The following is a 13,395-nucleotide window of genomic DNA, read 5'->3' on the forward strand; positions in this document are numbered from 1 at the left end:
GGTCCCGCTAATGCTCACTGGCTGGTATTGGAAACTTGTGCTATACACTGCAGTTCTTTTCAGTAGATACTGAGCCACACATGTCTTCAGTAAGCACATTTAAATAAACTTTGCAGCAGTGGAAGTGCTTCTCAAGCTTGGTGGCTCCCAGTGGGTGGATCGGGAAGAACGGGAGAGAGCTATTTCGTAAGAGGAATTCCTAGGTGGAGTTACGTGCTGAAAAACTTGTTCAGACTGCAGCATTTATCTTGTTTTGTTGGTATTTTTTTGGTGGTGCACCTTAGAAACCAAAGGACTGTTTCCTTTCTGGCTCAACAAGCTGTCCTGAAACAATACTAATCAAACAGCATCAGGGCTTCCTTTCGAGAGTTGCTGTGGCTCCCTGAGAGGTAAGCTACTGCCCTCGGCCAGCACCAGTGCTTCTTATATCCCAGAGTTGCTTCTGTTAGTCAGAGCCTGTTTCCATGCAGCTCTTGCACTCTCTTCTGTGCTTTGCTTTCTTTTGCTAATTGAATAAGCTTGGAAGAGTGGCTTTGTTTTGCCTGCCTTGCCAATGGCAATGGTAATAGGAGAACACAAAGTGCAAAGGTGTCTCTCCATATGCAGCATTGCTCAGTTCTGGGAAGTTAGGATCCTGTCTGAATGTTGGTGGTTATCTGTGAAAAAGAGAAAAGGTTGGTTTCCATGTAAGAAGCTGCTCTAAAAGTTATACCTCCTATTTTATTGTACTGACTCACAAAGTCAGAAGTGGATGGTGTAGGAGTAGAGATTGAACCTTCCCATCATTATTCCATATGGCACCAGAGGGGCAGTCTGACAGAATGGCATCTGACATGGATGTGTGGATGAAGCAAAGGGATGTCTTGAATTCCTCCATGTGGAAAAAATGGCATCCACTGGCATTCATAGATGCTTGTGAGCATTGATGGAGAGCAACTGGTGGATATGAGCACAGTGAGGCGATGGGTGGTGCATTTCAGCAGTGGCCACAGTAACAGTGGATCACATCCACTGGTACAGATTTTTGTAAGTGTAGCATGCAGGCTCTTGTTTGTCAGTGGAGAAAATGCAGAGCTAATGGTGATGGCAGTGTTGAAAACAATATCTCGTAGCAGAGAATTTGCTTTATCAAATACTGTTACAGTGCGCTTTGTATCTGTTGTCATTTTCATGGAAATGAACAGGAGGCACTACTTTTGAAGCAGCCATGTTCCAGACATTGCTCAAATCTAGCAATCCTATTTCTTGTTGTGTTACGCCCATCACTGCAAACGGTAGCTGCAAGCATTGATGGAAAGGGTCCTATCTCAACCACAAATGGCTTCATGCTCATAAGCAACCTCTTGAACTGAACCAGGGGTTTAAAACTAATTTATCAACATCTTTTATTATATGTAATCCAATGACATCCCACCATGGAAGAAACAGCTGATCTCAACGCTCTGAGTCAAAGAAGTTTCTGTGTTTGTGTGATGCTCAGCCATCCCAGTATCCACACAGCACGCCATAAAGCAGGTCAGAAGGGCTGGTGCTGTAAGAAAATGGCTACCAATTAAATACCAGCAGCGGATACATTGTCTAAATGAATTGTGGTGACATAGTGAAAATAAATAAGCCACTTTTGGGCTTCCAGGCTGTTGCTCATGCCTGGAGCACTTTCCAAAAATACTTCATATTCTAAATGAGAATCTTTTTCAACAGCAGCCTTTATCTGTCCCAACAGATAACATGAAGCATTGTGCAAGAAACATGAAAAGTTGCTATTAAAATGTTAGCAGAGGCAGCAGGATTGTTTGTGATTGTAGACGAATGCAGAACATCTGGATGTTGCTGTGTGTGTGCAGAGGTTACTTCCCATCATTGTGCCCTGCAGGGCTGACATCTGGACCAACAGAAAGCTCTGCCTGGCTCAGCCTCTATCTGCTCTGGGCTACTCGTTAAGCACAGTTAATGCCACCTGGAGAAAGCTCCAGTTGTTGTGAAGAAAGCATAGGTTAGCTGGAAACATGGAGCAGATGAAACTGTCTTGGTGTCTTGGAGCACAGCCGGCTGCCTCACACCTTGTGCCAGTCAATGGGCCAGGATGAGTGCACATGAGGGCATGCAGTGGTCTCCTTTGTTTCAGTAGTTTTCACAGAGGCTCAAGGGACAGGGTAGTAACTTCATAGCTCCCGTATAAATGTTGCTTCATTATAACTAATTAACGACCAGAAAATGAGTGGATTTGTACAAATCCTGCTGGAGACTTTCTCCCTGTTTTTTAAAGGGATTGGGCTAAAAGGCACAAGAAAAAAAACTCATTATAATGGAGGATTAAAGGAAGAAAGTGTGCCCTAAGGCAACTGACTGCTTTGCACACAATGGGAGACTGTTTCTGCTGAGATTTAAAATAGGATGAAAGTTTGTGTATTGATAGGAAATGAAAAAATGGCAGTGAGGGCTAGGGCAATGCTGAGCATCCATCAAAACTCTACATAAACTGCACACAGAGGTGGAGAAACATTTGACCAGAGCTGAGCAAGTGGATTATTTATTAATTGAATTGGTCAGGTTGAATTTAGTCAGGCATGGCTGGATTTTTACTGGAGTTCATCCAGAAGAATTTTTTTTGCTTATTTCACGTCTATGAAAACCAAGAAGACTGAGTTGTTGTTTTATATCTTCTTGCTGAGATGTGCATTTTCTGCTTTTATCCTTGTTATTAAGGTTGTCATCAGGAATCATTAAGGTTGGAACTAAGATCATAGAGCACAACCATCAACCCATCACAACCATGCCTACCAACGATGTTCCTCAGTCCCACATCCACGTGTTTCTTGAACACCTCCAGGGACAGTGACTCCATCACCTCCATGGGAAGCTCATTCCAGTATACTGCCACTCTTTCTGAGAATAATTTTTTTATAGTATCCAACCTGAACCTCTCATGGTGAAACTTATCCATTGGTAAATTCAAGGATCCTTGTTTCTCATCCGTGAGTGGTTCAGAAGTGATCCTTATCAAAGAACATGGTGCCTGCAGATGCATTTTGGACACACAGCTTGTTGTCCAAAGATTGAGCAGGTCACAGGCCTCGGATAGAACTAGTTCACTTGGATAGAATAGTTCACTGCAGAAAGGATAGAGTAGAGTGCTGCAGAAGAATAAAAGACGAAAATGACATTGCAAGAAGCTGTGAAGGAGTTAGGAGGGAAGGAACTAACATGCTGCAAGTACTGATATTTGGGGTGGGGTGGAGCTGGTCAGGCATCTTGACTTACCCAAGCTGTTTTTAGGGACAGTTTACTTTGAATTTTTTGTGTAGTGATGCAAAATCTGCCATCTCTGAGGAAAAGTAAATGAGTACTGGGTTAATGGTTCACGGTGCCAGGTTCATCTCCAGGGCAGTGTGTGATTCCATCCCTTATCTGGCACAAGTATGTATGGACAGTATTAATCTTAGACCATCATAGAAGTCATAATACTACCATACTAGCTACATGGTTAAGAGGAGTGTCCTCCAGACATCCGGTGTGAATGTGTCTCCATCAGATGAGCAGTGCTGGTGAAGAGAAATCCCCCATTTTTTGTAAACTTTCACCCTTTACTTCTGTATTTCTTTATTTTCTTTCTCTTTGTTTACTTTCTTTCCCTTTTGAGGTGTGCAGATAAATGTACCAAAGCCGTGCTTCCAGAAGATGTATTCAAAACTACATCTTTATTCTGTGTAGCTCAAATCTTCCACCTGACTTCTTAAAAAAAGAAAGAAAGAAAGAAAGAAAGACTGACTTTAAAGCCATCATTTCAGTCTGCTGGCAGAGATGTGTTCCTTTCCCCTCTCCAGAATGGCTTTCTTCCAGCTGGCTTTAATTTACTCTGAATAATTTTAAAGCCTCAGTGGCCAGACTATTTGTCCTGACAGCATCCCCTGCCTTCACATGGCTGATGCCACCTGGGGCTTCCTGACAGGGACTGTGCTTTCTCCTTCTCCCTCCTTCCATTCCTGGGCAGCTTGATCTCTTCTTGCGGAAAAGCCAGTGCCCATGAGTTCAGATGTGGGTTATCATCAAACTGAGCACAGTGTGAAGGAAGAAATGGTTTTCTCCCAAAGTTGTTGAAGTTGTGGATAGAGTGCTGTGTGGGCAAACTCTGCTTTGTTTTTCCCCTCTGATGCTATTTCATGCAAAGGAAATGAGCTGCAAGTGTTTAGCTTGGCACTGTAACTTTGGTAATTGTATCCAGGGCATAGAGTAGCCTGGGCTGGTTTTTAATCATTCACTCATTAGCGCAGTGTCGTTTTTTCTTGGAAGACAAGTAGAGGGTAAGAAACTGTGTCAGCCCATCAGAGAGGTGGCTGGCGGAGGATGGCATACTTTCTTGGTGCACTGCCTGACTGCCTTTCAAGCACAGCTGTTGCTGCTGCTGACTGTTTTGGAGAAAATAGCTATGAAGTGTCCATCTGCTTGCAGCTGTTGTCATCTCATTGGCGTGACCCTGTCAGAAGAGAGAGCACAACTGTGAGCGTGCCCTGTGGCCTCATGCTACTCCTGCCTACTTGCTTTCTGCCACACAAAGAGCAGTTCTCAATACTTCAGCTACGGACAGCTGTCATCAAAACACTTCCAAAGGGGATAGAGAAATGAGAATGCTGTGGTAGATGCCACTGTGAGGAATGTGTCTACAGTATCATCTGCATTTCTTTCAGTTGTGCTCCAAAAGTATGACTTGATGCTGTAGTGAGAGCCCGCATGGACTACAGGGAGATGGAAAGCCTGGCATTCAGTTTGAGATTGGAGGAACTTTACTTGTTTAGTCCAGGGAAATGCAGACTGGGATATATTGGAGATTTATGTCTGCCTCAAGGAAGGAAGCACCAAGAAGAGTTGTAGGTTGCTAAAGCAAACACTCAGGGCTGGCAAAAGAGCAAAGTGGGATAAGCTAGCCTTTAGTGAATGTAGACTAGAAACTGGAAGCCAGTCCTTGAGGACCAGACGAATACTTCCATGGCAACTTTGGGACAAATATTCATAGCTGTTTTTAAGACTGAGCTCGGCTAAGCTTATGAGGAGGATTAGCTGACATGCTTTGCTGCTGAAATAGGTGATGGCACTGAATGAGATGGGAGATCTTGTTTCCTTCTTGTGTCAGTGTAAACATTGCGTGCATTTATTAAGGTTCCTGCAGCAGGTTTGCTCAGGCCTCAGGCTCTGCAAATGCCAAACACATTCGTGGATTTGAGCTATACAGATGCACAGCACTGGCCGTGAGCTGAAGGAGTTTCACAGGTTTAGGAGGGATGCCTGGATTAGTAGCTGGCCATCCAAAGTAAATGTCACACTTAAGGCAGAGTGATGCCTCTGTTCATTTGGAAGCTGAATCCAGCTCAACATCTGCTGCTTCTTTTTTGTCCTTTTTACTGAGATTGCTTTTCAGCCGTATCACAAGACAGACAGCCAAAACCAGCATGGCTAGAGAGGAGCTGAGCACATTCACAGAGTCTGTTAGAATTGCTGCTGGACTAATGAAAGGGCTGAGTTCTGTGGAGATGCTGCATGTGATCCTGAGACTTGGGTTTTATAAGCACCACTGACATTTTCTGCCTATATTTCAAACCAAAAGAGCTTGCACTGTCATGACTGCTGCATTGTATGGGCAGCTCAGGGATGACTGGGACATGTTGCTTAGGGAGAGGTAACAAATTTCAAGCAGTCATTCAGTATCTTCCAGGACAGACAAACTTTACCTGAATTGTATACTAAAAAAACCCTAAAAATCCTGGTTAAAGTAAAAAATTCAAGGGAATATCTGTGTCCTCTTCTGTTAATTGTTTCGGGATTTTTATCATCTTTCTCACTTGTGAAAGTGTTTGACTTTTGGTCCTTTGGAGGCTAAAAGGTGAGTAAGCAGCAGTTAAATCTGATGTGAAAAGAATATGAGTGAGAATTCAGGATTTCCTGCCTACAGAGCCATGTGACTAACAGTGAATGAGCCCAGTCAAAAGCACAGTAAAATTAGATGCCCTTTTAATTCAATGTGGTGTGAGCCAGGTCTCAAAAACACAGGTTGCTGAGATCCCAGTGCTAGACTGTGCCTTACAAAATCCCTTCTTCCTGCATTTGTGGTGGCAAGATTTGTTTGGCAATATGTTGAGCTCTCACAGGTCTTCACCTTCACAAGTTGTTCTCTGTGTGGTGTAAAAATAACACATGCTGCTCTATCATTACCAGGGCTCAAAATGGTGTGTTCAAGGGAGGTGTGTGCATCCAGTGTCTAGTAAAATCTTGGTCTTTGTGACCTCACACATTCCTTCTGAGAAATGTAGTCTAAAGAGCTGCTCTCATGTGCAGCTGCTGTACAGGGCATTTGGGCAGTCTTCTTTTTTTTTTCCTACCCTTCTTCCTTACTGATTTTCCTTTCAAACAGAGAGAAGAAAGTGGTGTTCCTCAAGTTTCTGCTGTTTATTTGAATTCATCTCAGCAGACTTTGATAGTCCAGATAGGGTTGGGTTTTTTTGTTTTGGTTTTATTTGTTTGTTTGTTTGTTTTCCTTTAAGAATAAATGTTTTTTCTCTTGGGATAAGATTTCGTTAAGTACAGAGAAAACTGTGGTGCTGAGAAACTTCTTGCCTGTGTTCTTTCTGAACTTCCCCTTGCAGTGGAGCACCTAGTGTAACCTGATGTTGTAGCCAGTACACACTGTGTTTTTGCAGTAACTGCACTTTTTTGATAGTTGGATGGACATTTGGTATTAGTAGCAGTATTATATCACTGGAGGCTTATGGAAACCTCTATGGATGGAAATGAGAAAAAGATTTATGGAAAGAATCTGCATTTTTTTATAAGACAAACTGAAAGAAACGGGAAGAAAGAATGAAGTTTTGGGTTTAGCACCTAATCATCAGCTCTCATCACAGAATCACTGGGGTTGGAAGGGACCTCAAGAGATCGAGTCTAAACCTCCTGCTAATGCAGGTACCCTACAGTACATTCCCACAGATTGGTGTTCAGCTTGGTCTTGAATATCTCCATAGAAGGAGACTCCACAACCATCCTGGGCAGCCTGTTGCAGTGCTTTGTTACCCTTACAAAAAAGTCCTTCCTGATTTTACTGCAGAACTTCCTCTGTACAAATTTTAGGTCATTGCTCCTTGTCCTGTTGCTGCACACCATGAAAAGAGCCTGGCCTCATAGATACGGCCCTTTAGATATTTATCAACATTAATCAGCTCCCCCCTCAGACTTCTTTTCCCCAGGCTGAAAAGACCCAGGGTATTCTGTCTTTCCTCATACAGGAGATGTTTCAGGCCGTTTATCATCTTTGTGGCCCTTCACTGGATTTCTTCTAGGAGATCCCTGTCTTTTTTGGATTGGGGAGCACAGAGCTGCACACAATAATCTAAGTGCAGCCTCACCAGGGTAAAGTGGAAGAGGAGGATCTCCTCCCTTGACCTGCTGGCCACGCTCTTTTTAATGCCCCTCAGGATACCATTAGCCTTGTTAGCCATAGGGGCACATTGCTGGCTTATGGCCAACCTGTTGTCCAGGACCCCCAGGTCCTTCTGTGCAGAACTCATTTCCAGCAGATCGTATCCTAACCTCAGGTGTGAGAACTTAGCTTTCTTCCACAAAGCCACAGCATGCTCTTCACATTCGCCTTTGATAAAACATAGCTGTTTTTTTCTAAACAATTTTGTTTGTGTGTAGAAATGTACTTAGCCTTTTAGGGCATGTGCTGACATCGAGTATTTTTGGTGTACTATCTGAGGTCTTGCACAGATTGCCTACTGCTAGAGATCTGCAGAATCTGCTCCTTAATGACACAAGTAAAATAGGGTAATAAAAAGAAGAGAACATATGAGATGCTCAGAGTGGCAAATTTAAATCAGGAGACTTAGAGATTAGCCTCTTCAAAGTTTCTAGCTCGCTCCTTTCCCATTAGGAGGCAGGAATGGAAAAACAGGTCTGTGTTCCTGCAGGAGGACGCTTGCCATAGAGAGGGAGGAGCAGTACAGCTGAACCATAGCAGTAATAATAAAGAGCAACAGATGCAAGAAATACCCGACACTCTTTTCATGGAGAGCTCAGCAGGCTGAATTCTTGAGCTTTGTTATTCAGTCCCACAGGCTAGTTCTTGTGATCACAGCATTGCGCACAAGAAGTTCGGTAATTACAGATTGAGACTAGGAAGATTAAGCTCTCAAGTGCGCCTTCAGATATCTCTGCCCAAATTGTAGACCATCAAACTATGTATTTAGCTGTTGCCAAACCTTCCAATTACTTAAAGCCTTTAAGTATTCATTTCCAAGACTGAGTCTCTGGCTCCTAAATAGAAATGTCCTGTGCCACCCAGGCTACAGATACAAACCGAGTTTCCAACTTCTTGTTACTTTTTGTTAGGGAAAAACAGAGCACTGTCATGCATTCTTTCTCTCACCAGATCTGTTTGCATTTGCATACAAAAACAGGACTTTCATGAAATTCTGTTACCGTAGTACCTTAGTGTACTAAGTAACTCTGTACCTTAGTGTCACTTCTAGCAGGTATCTTCATAAGCATACTTTCTGCACAGAACTTGCAAAATAAGCTATAAACACCTTTCTGATAAAAAGCAAAGTGAAATTAAATGATTTCCCCAAGACATCACGGCCTGGGATTGCATTTGACCTCATAAATTCCAGTCTGGTGTTTTAGCCACATGCGTTCCTCAGCGGGAGGTTCCATCTATCTGACATCATATCTCAACTTTTTACTCATGGGCATCTGGAAGGCAAAGAACATTAATAGCTTGATCAACTTGTGTAAGTTTTTAACTGTATCCAAAAGCTTTGTCCTTGCTGGGAAATAAAAGGACGTGTAAGAAGGCAGCACTGGTAAATCCTATGCTGACTCCTGGAGTCTCACAGGAAATTGAATGACCCTTGCTTGAGAAATGCGAACCACAAAATGTGGGTGTGATGTTTGCTGGTATGTATGTGCCTCGCATTCTCCTGTAGAGACCTATTGCATTTGACATTGCTACTGTACATTCTGTCTACATTTTCATGGAAGGTTTCAACTCCAGTTTTCATGAAAACATCAAATTGGAGAGAAATGCTGTGAGTGCTCTCATTTTGACTAATGTCTGACATCCAGAAAGCTCCCTTCTGGCATTAAGTGCTGTCTGGTGAGAGGGAAGAGGGAAGGACTTTCCAGCAGAGTGAGCATGCATTGACACGTACTATCTGTGTACATGGAACCTCACTCAGATGCTACATCCATATTTCCTTATGGTTTCCATTTGGTATCTGTTTGTTGTTTTTCCAGAAGACAAGTCAACAATTATATTATGGTATGGGAGTGTTGATATTAATTTCCTGACAACAGGAACATCTCTCATTTAAAACAAGTAATAGGGTTCTAGTAGTCCTGTCTTTCTGTTAATAAGAGAGGGAGCGAAGCCAATAATGCCAGGGGGATAAGAGGGTGAACTTTTGGGAAAAGAAGCAAATTGTATTCATACAGGTGCAGATCAAGTGCTTTGGGTGTGCTTATATTTCATAATGCAAAAGATGTAAAAACAGCTTTACTCCGTTGTTTACAATTAACTAACTGTCCTAAATAACTATTCTAAAGGATGAAATGCCATAGTATGCTTTCTTGGCTAGCAGTTTTCAAGAAAAGTCAGTTTGTCCTCTAAGAAAACAGAGATCAAAGACCTTCTCATTAAGAAGCTTGCTTAATGGGGTATATTGGGCAAAAAAAACTAACCTTAGGATATTTCTTGGGATAACGTAGGTTTGGGACATTGTATCAGGCATATTTCACTGTTGACTCTGCAGACACTTAATTCCTCACCTGCTCTGTTCTTTATTTATATTCTTATTTGTCTTCAGAATTAAATTTTATGATAAAAATGTGTTACATGGGTAATGAAAGCATTTAATAAAAAATGGAAGATATTAAGTGGATAAAAGATGAAAGCGCATGTGAACAGAGTTGTTTCCGTTCCAGCAGATATCTTATCCTGCCAAGGGAGTGTTGAAGGGATGTGTGGAACGGCTGTTTGTCACCAAAACTTGCCTTTCTACCCTTGGCCACACTCCCAGCCTGCAAAGAAGTGCATGTCATTTTAGCACAAGGCAGTTCATCTTTCCTGCCTTTGTAACCTAAGTCCTCCAGTAATCCATGTTAGCGTCATGTCCGGATTCTTACTCAGGGACAGGATTTGTCATCTGCTCCCATTCTGACTGTTCTAAAAGCATTTTAATCGCTGAAATATTAGCCATGGTACCTGGGTTGTTCTGGCTTAAATCACTTCCAGCTATTGAAGAAATAACTGTAATCATTTGAAGCTTTCAGAAAGCTGTTTGGAAACGTCAATGCATGAAGCCCCAGCTTCACATGCTCCCAAAGTAAAGGACTATGTAATTAAAGCCACTGCTAAGCACTGTCTGTAATGCATAGTTTTGATCCTGTGAAGCAGGCCTGCAGTTCCACATTTTTGCAGGTAGCCCCTCTTCCTTGTCAGTTGTGTCTCTTCAACAGATGTGGGTGTTGCAGCAGACGTCTCAGCCAAGTCAGTATTCACCTGTGTGTTGCTTACTGGCCAAGCCTAGTGATGCCTGCACTTGTTTGGGTTTTTCTGGCAACTGTCTGCTGCTGAGCCAGGAAGGACTGCGTGTTTATGAGGAGAGTGATTTTCTCAGAGAACTCTTTCTAACAAAACCGTCAAATGTGTGAACATTTCTGCTGGTACTGCCCAGACTTCTGAGGCTCACCTGCAGAAGTGCTTTACTGTTTTGGCACACTGAGCTCATAAGGATGGGTCTTGCATTGTTCCTCAGCTTCCTTGTATCTTATCTGGGTGGGACTGTGGCAGGAGATAAAATAGTGAAGATCCCTAAGTCAGATTAGAGTCAATATAAACCTACAATTACTTCTTCTTCCTCTGCTGAAGAAAAAGAAAAGCCAAGATGAGCCAGTGGCTTGATGTGTGCGGGTGGATTTGCATGCATGCAGCGTCTCACAGGTTTCTAAGGCATTATCAGGATACGGAAGTGCTATTTCAGTTCATCAGTAAAATCTCATAAATGCTGCAAATAACAAAGCTTTGCTCTTTTATGTTGTTCAGACTCATGGAGTCTGGGCCTTGGTCTGCAAAACTAACGATCCTTTTAAAAGGGAAAGCTTATTACAGGCGAGATGACAGTATGTGACATTTCCTGTGTTTCAAAGAGCTTATTTCATGCATTTTGGAGAAAGCCTTTCAATATCATTTAGGTTGGTAGGTTTTTGGTTGGTTTGGGTTATTTTTTTGTTTTGTTTTGTCTTGTTTGCTTTTTGTTTGTTTGTTTGTTTGTTTGTTTTGTTTCGTTTTTTTACTGCAGTGGCTTTATGGTGAGAGTGCTTGTAGCCGCATGTATGTGAACCTCTTCAGCAAGATGCTGCACACTGCTAAAGAGAGAACACTATGCCCAAGAGGGGAAGGCGGTTCCGTCCTTGCTGCAGAAAAATGGAGTTCCTTTGTGCCCAGCTAAAACATAATAGCAAAAGTAGTGAAGTGGCAAATCTTTGCAACAAATGCGAGAAATAGCTGAGATGATCTCTGATAGCTTCTAAAGTGGAGTCAAATGCCACCGGTGGAAACAAACATTCAAGATTTGCAGGGGAGGGAGTGACCTCCAGGAGGAGGAGTGGGAGGTTCAAAGGTTATCACCCTATTTATGCTAATTGAGTTTGAGCTAAGCTCTTCCTCAGAAAAAAGCCTCTTATTGAATTAGTTATTCAGTTCCTCCGGGTGCAAGTGGAATGGCTGTAGCTGTGTCTTAGATTCTGCTGAAGAGGCCACTGAAGTGTAGAGCTGGAGGAATTTCTCTCAATTCAAGCATCCCTCAGATGAAAAGCAGCCAGGAGACCTGAGATACTTGCGTGCCTTTTGCTATTTAGTCTGTCTACAGAAGAGGCCAAACATGTTCAGGTACACGGCACCCTGGCAGGTTCTCTGCTTGTCCATGGAGCAGGGGCTGCGGGTAAGAGCAATTTATTTTCATACTTTCGTTAAACATGTGTAATCTGTAATCTTAAGAACGCGTTGTGAAGGACAGGCAATGTCAGAGAGCCCTTCCTCTGTAGCAGTGCGTAATGTTTATTCCTGCGCTGTCTACTCCCATTTTGTTAGTGTTGAAGGAATGAGTAAGAAGTTGTTTGTTGTGTATGTTTATGTGTCTCTGCATTTCTATTCCTACAGAACAGCACAGTAGTCCATCTGCAATTGGAAAATACTGCTAATAATTTTGTTTCCATAGTCCCAACTATCACTAAGCTTTTGAAAGATTTATAGGCATGAATTAATTAATTATACCTCATGGCAGTCTTAGGAGCTGCATGTTAAGGAAGGGTTGAAGCCTGGATAAGTTCAGTATTTTATTCAAGGTCATGCAGCATGTCGGCAGCAGACAGGAGAATGAAACCCAGGTCTTCTGATTCTGAGTCCCTTTAGTTGCTTAATACGTGCTGGTTGTCTCCCAAATTGGATTGTCTTCAGGACTGTTAGCTTTGAGGACTCACGAAAGCACAGCAATTAACTGTAGCAGCAGAACAACTATCAGCAAGATTGACATCTGAAAAGTGTGAATTTAATTTAGCTTGGGATGTCATTATTTGTATACTTACTCTCACAATACATTGCAGTGTTTTTCCATGAAAGCAGTCCGCTGGTCTCTGATGGCATTTAATATGAAAGAGTTACTTTGCAATTCAAAAATACCTGTTGCACGTCCTCAATTCTCCTGATTTTATCTCAGCTCTTGAAATATTTGGTATGGCTTTTCCTTCCAGAAATGACAAATGCCAGAAATACCTTCCATTCTTGAAATACATTTCTAGCCTCAAAAGTAGCAAAGAAATACTGAAATATATGGCTTCTAATTATTGCATCATGATGGGCTTTTTTTTTTTTTTTTTTTTTTTTTTTTGCTGTCCCTGTGCACCAAGGAAAAAGTAAGTCAAAATAAAAAGTGCCGTTTCTCTCATTTTGTTTGTATATGTTTCAAGACTTGCTTCTCACCAGCTTTTATGATTTGGTAATATCAAAAGTCACTCTAGAAAGTGCATACTAGCAAACAGAATACTAAACTGCTTTTCTCTACTAGGAGATCTTCCATTTGCTGTTGTTGCCTGTTCATTCTGACTATGCCTTTTCTAATCCTTTCCATCCTAAGGGATCCAAACTATACAGGTTCTGTAGATCATTTAGTCATTATTATGTAAGCTTTGGGATGGAGCTGGCTTTTTGTGCTGTCACCATCTATACAACAGCCTTCCAAAAGAACGTAAGTAATCTCTCTTGTTTTAATTTGAGTAAATCAGATTCTAAAATGTATTTTAGTGAGTGTAAGGATAATGTCCTTACCTACTTGCTGGCCTCAGAAATGTCTA

The 13,395-nt window shown here is 42.1% G+C and overlaps 1 protein-coding gene across 7 annotated transcripts in view; it reads left to right on the top strand.

The window, feature by feature from the left end:
- The window catches only part of PALM2AKAP2 (PALM2 and AKAP2 fusion), a gene marked incomplete at both ends in the record, with an annotated part of 248,520 nt that overhangs the window by 189,106 nt on the left and 46,019 nt on the right, over positions 1–13,395 (top strand). The window contains one exon of one of the 7 annotated variants that reach the window (XM_079548129.1): positions 11,928–11,987. The exons of the other annotated variants lie outside the window; for them this stretch is intronic. Coding sequence (XP_079404255.1) covers positions 11,928–11,987 — 60 coding nt within the window. Of the gene's footprint in view, positions 1–11,927; positions 11,988–13,395 lie in introns of those variants that run through there. 7 annotated transcript variants of the gene reach the window in all.

The sequence above is a fragment of the Tetrao urogallus genome, assembly GCF_951394365.1.
Source record: "Tetrao urogallus genome assembly, chromosome: Z".
In the NCBI taxonomy this organism is placed as follows: domain Eukaryota; kingdom Metazoa; phylum Chordata; class Aves; order Galliformes; family Phasianidae; genus Tetrao; species Tetrao urogallus.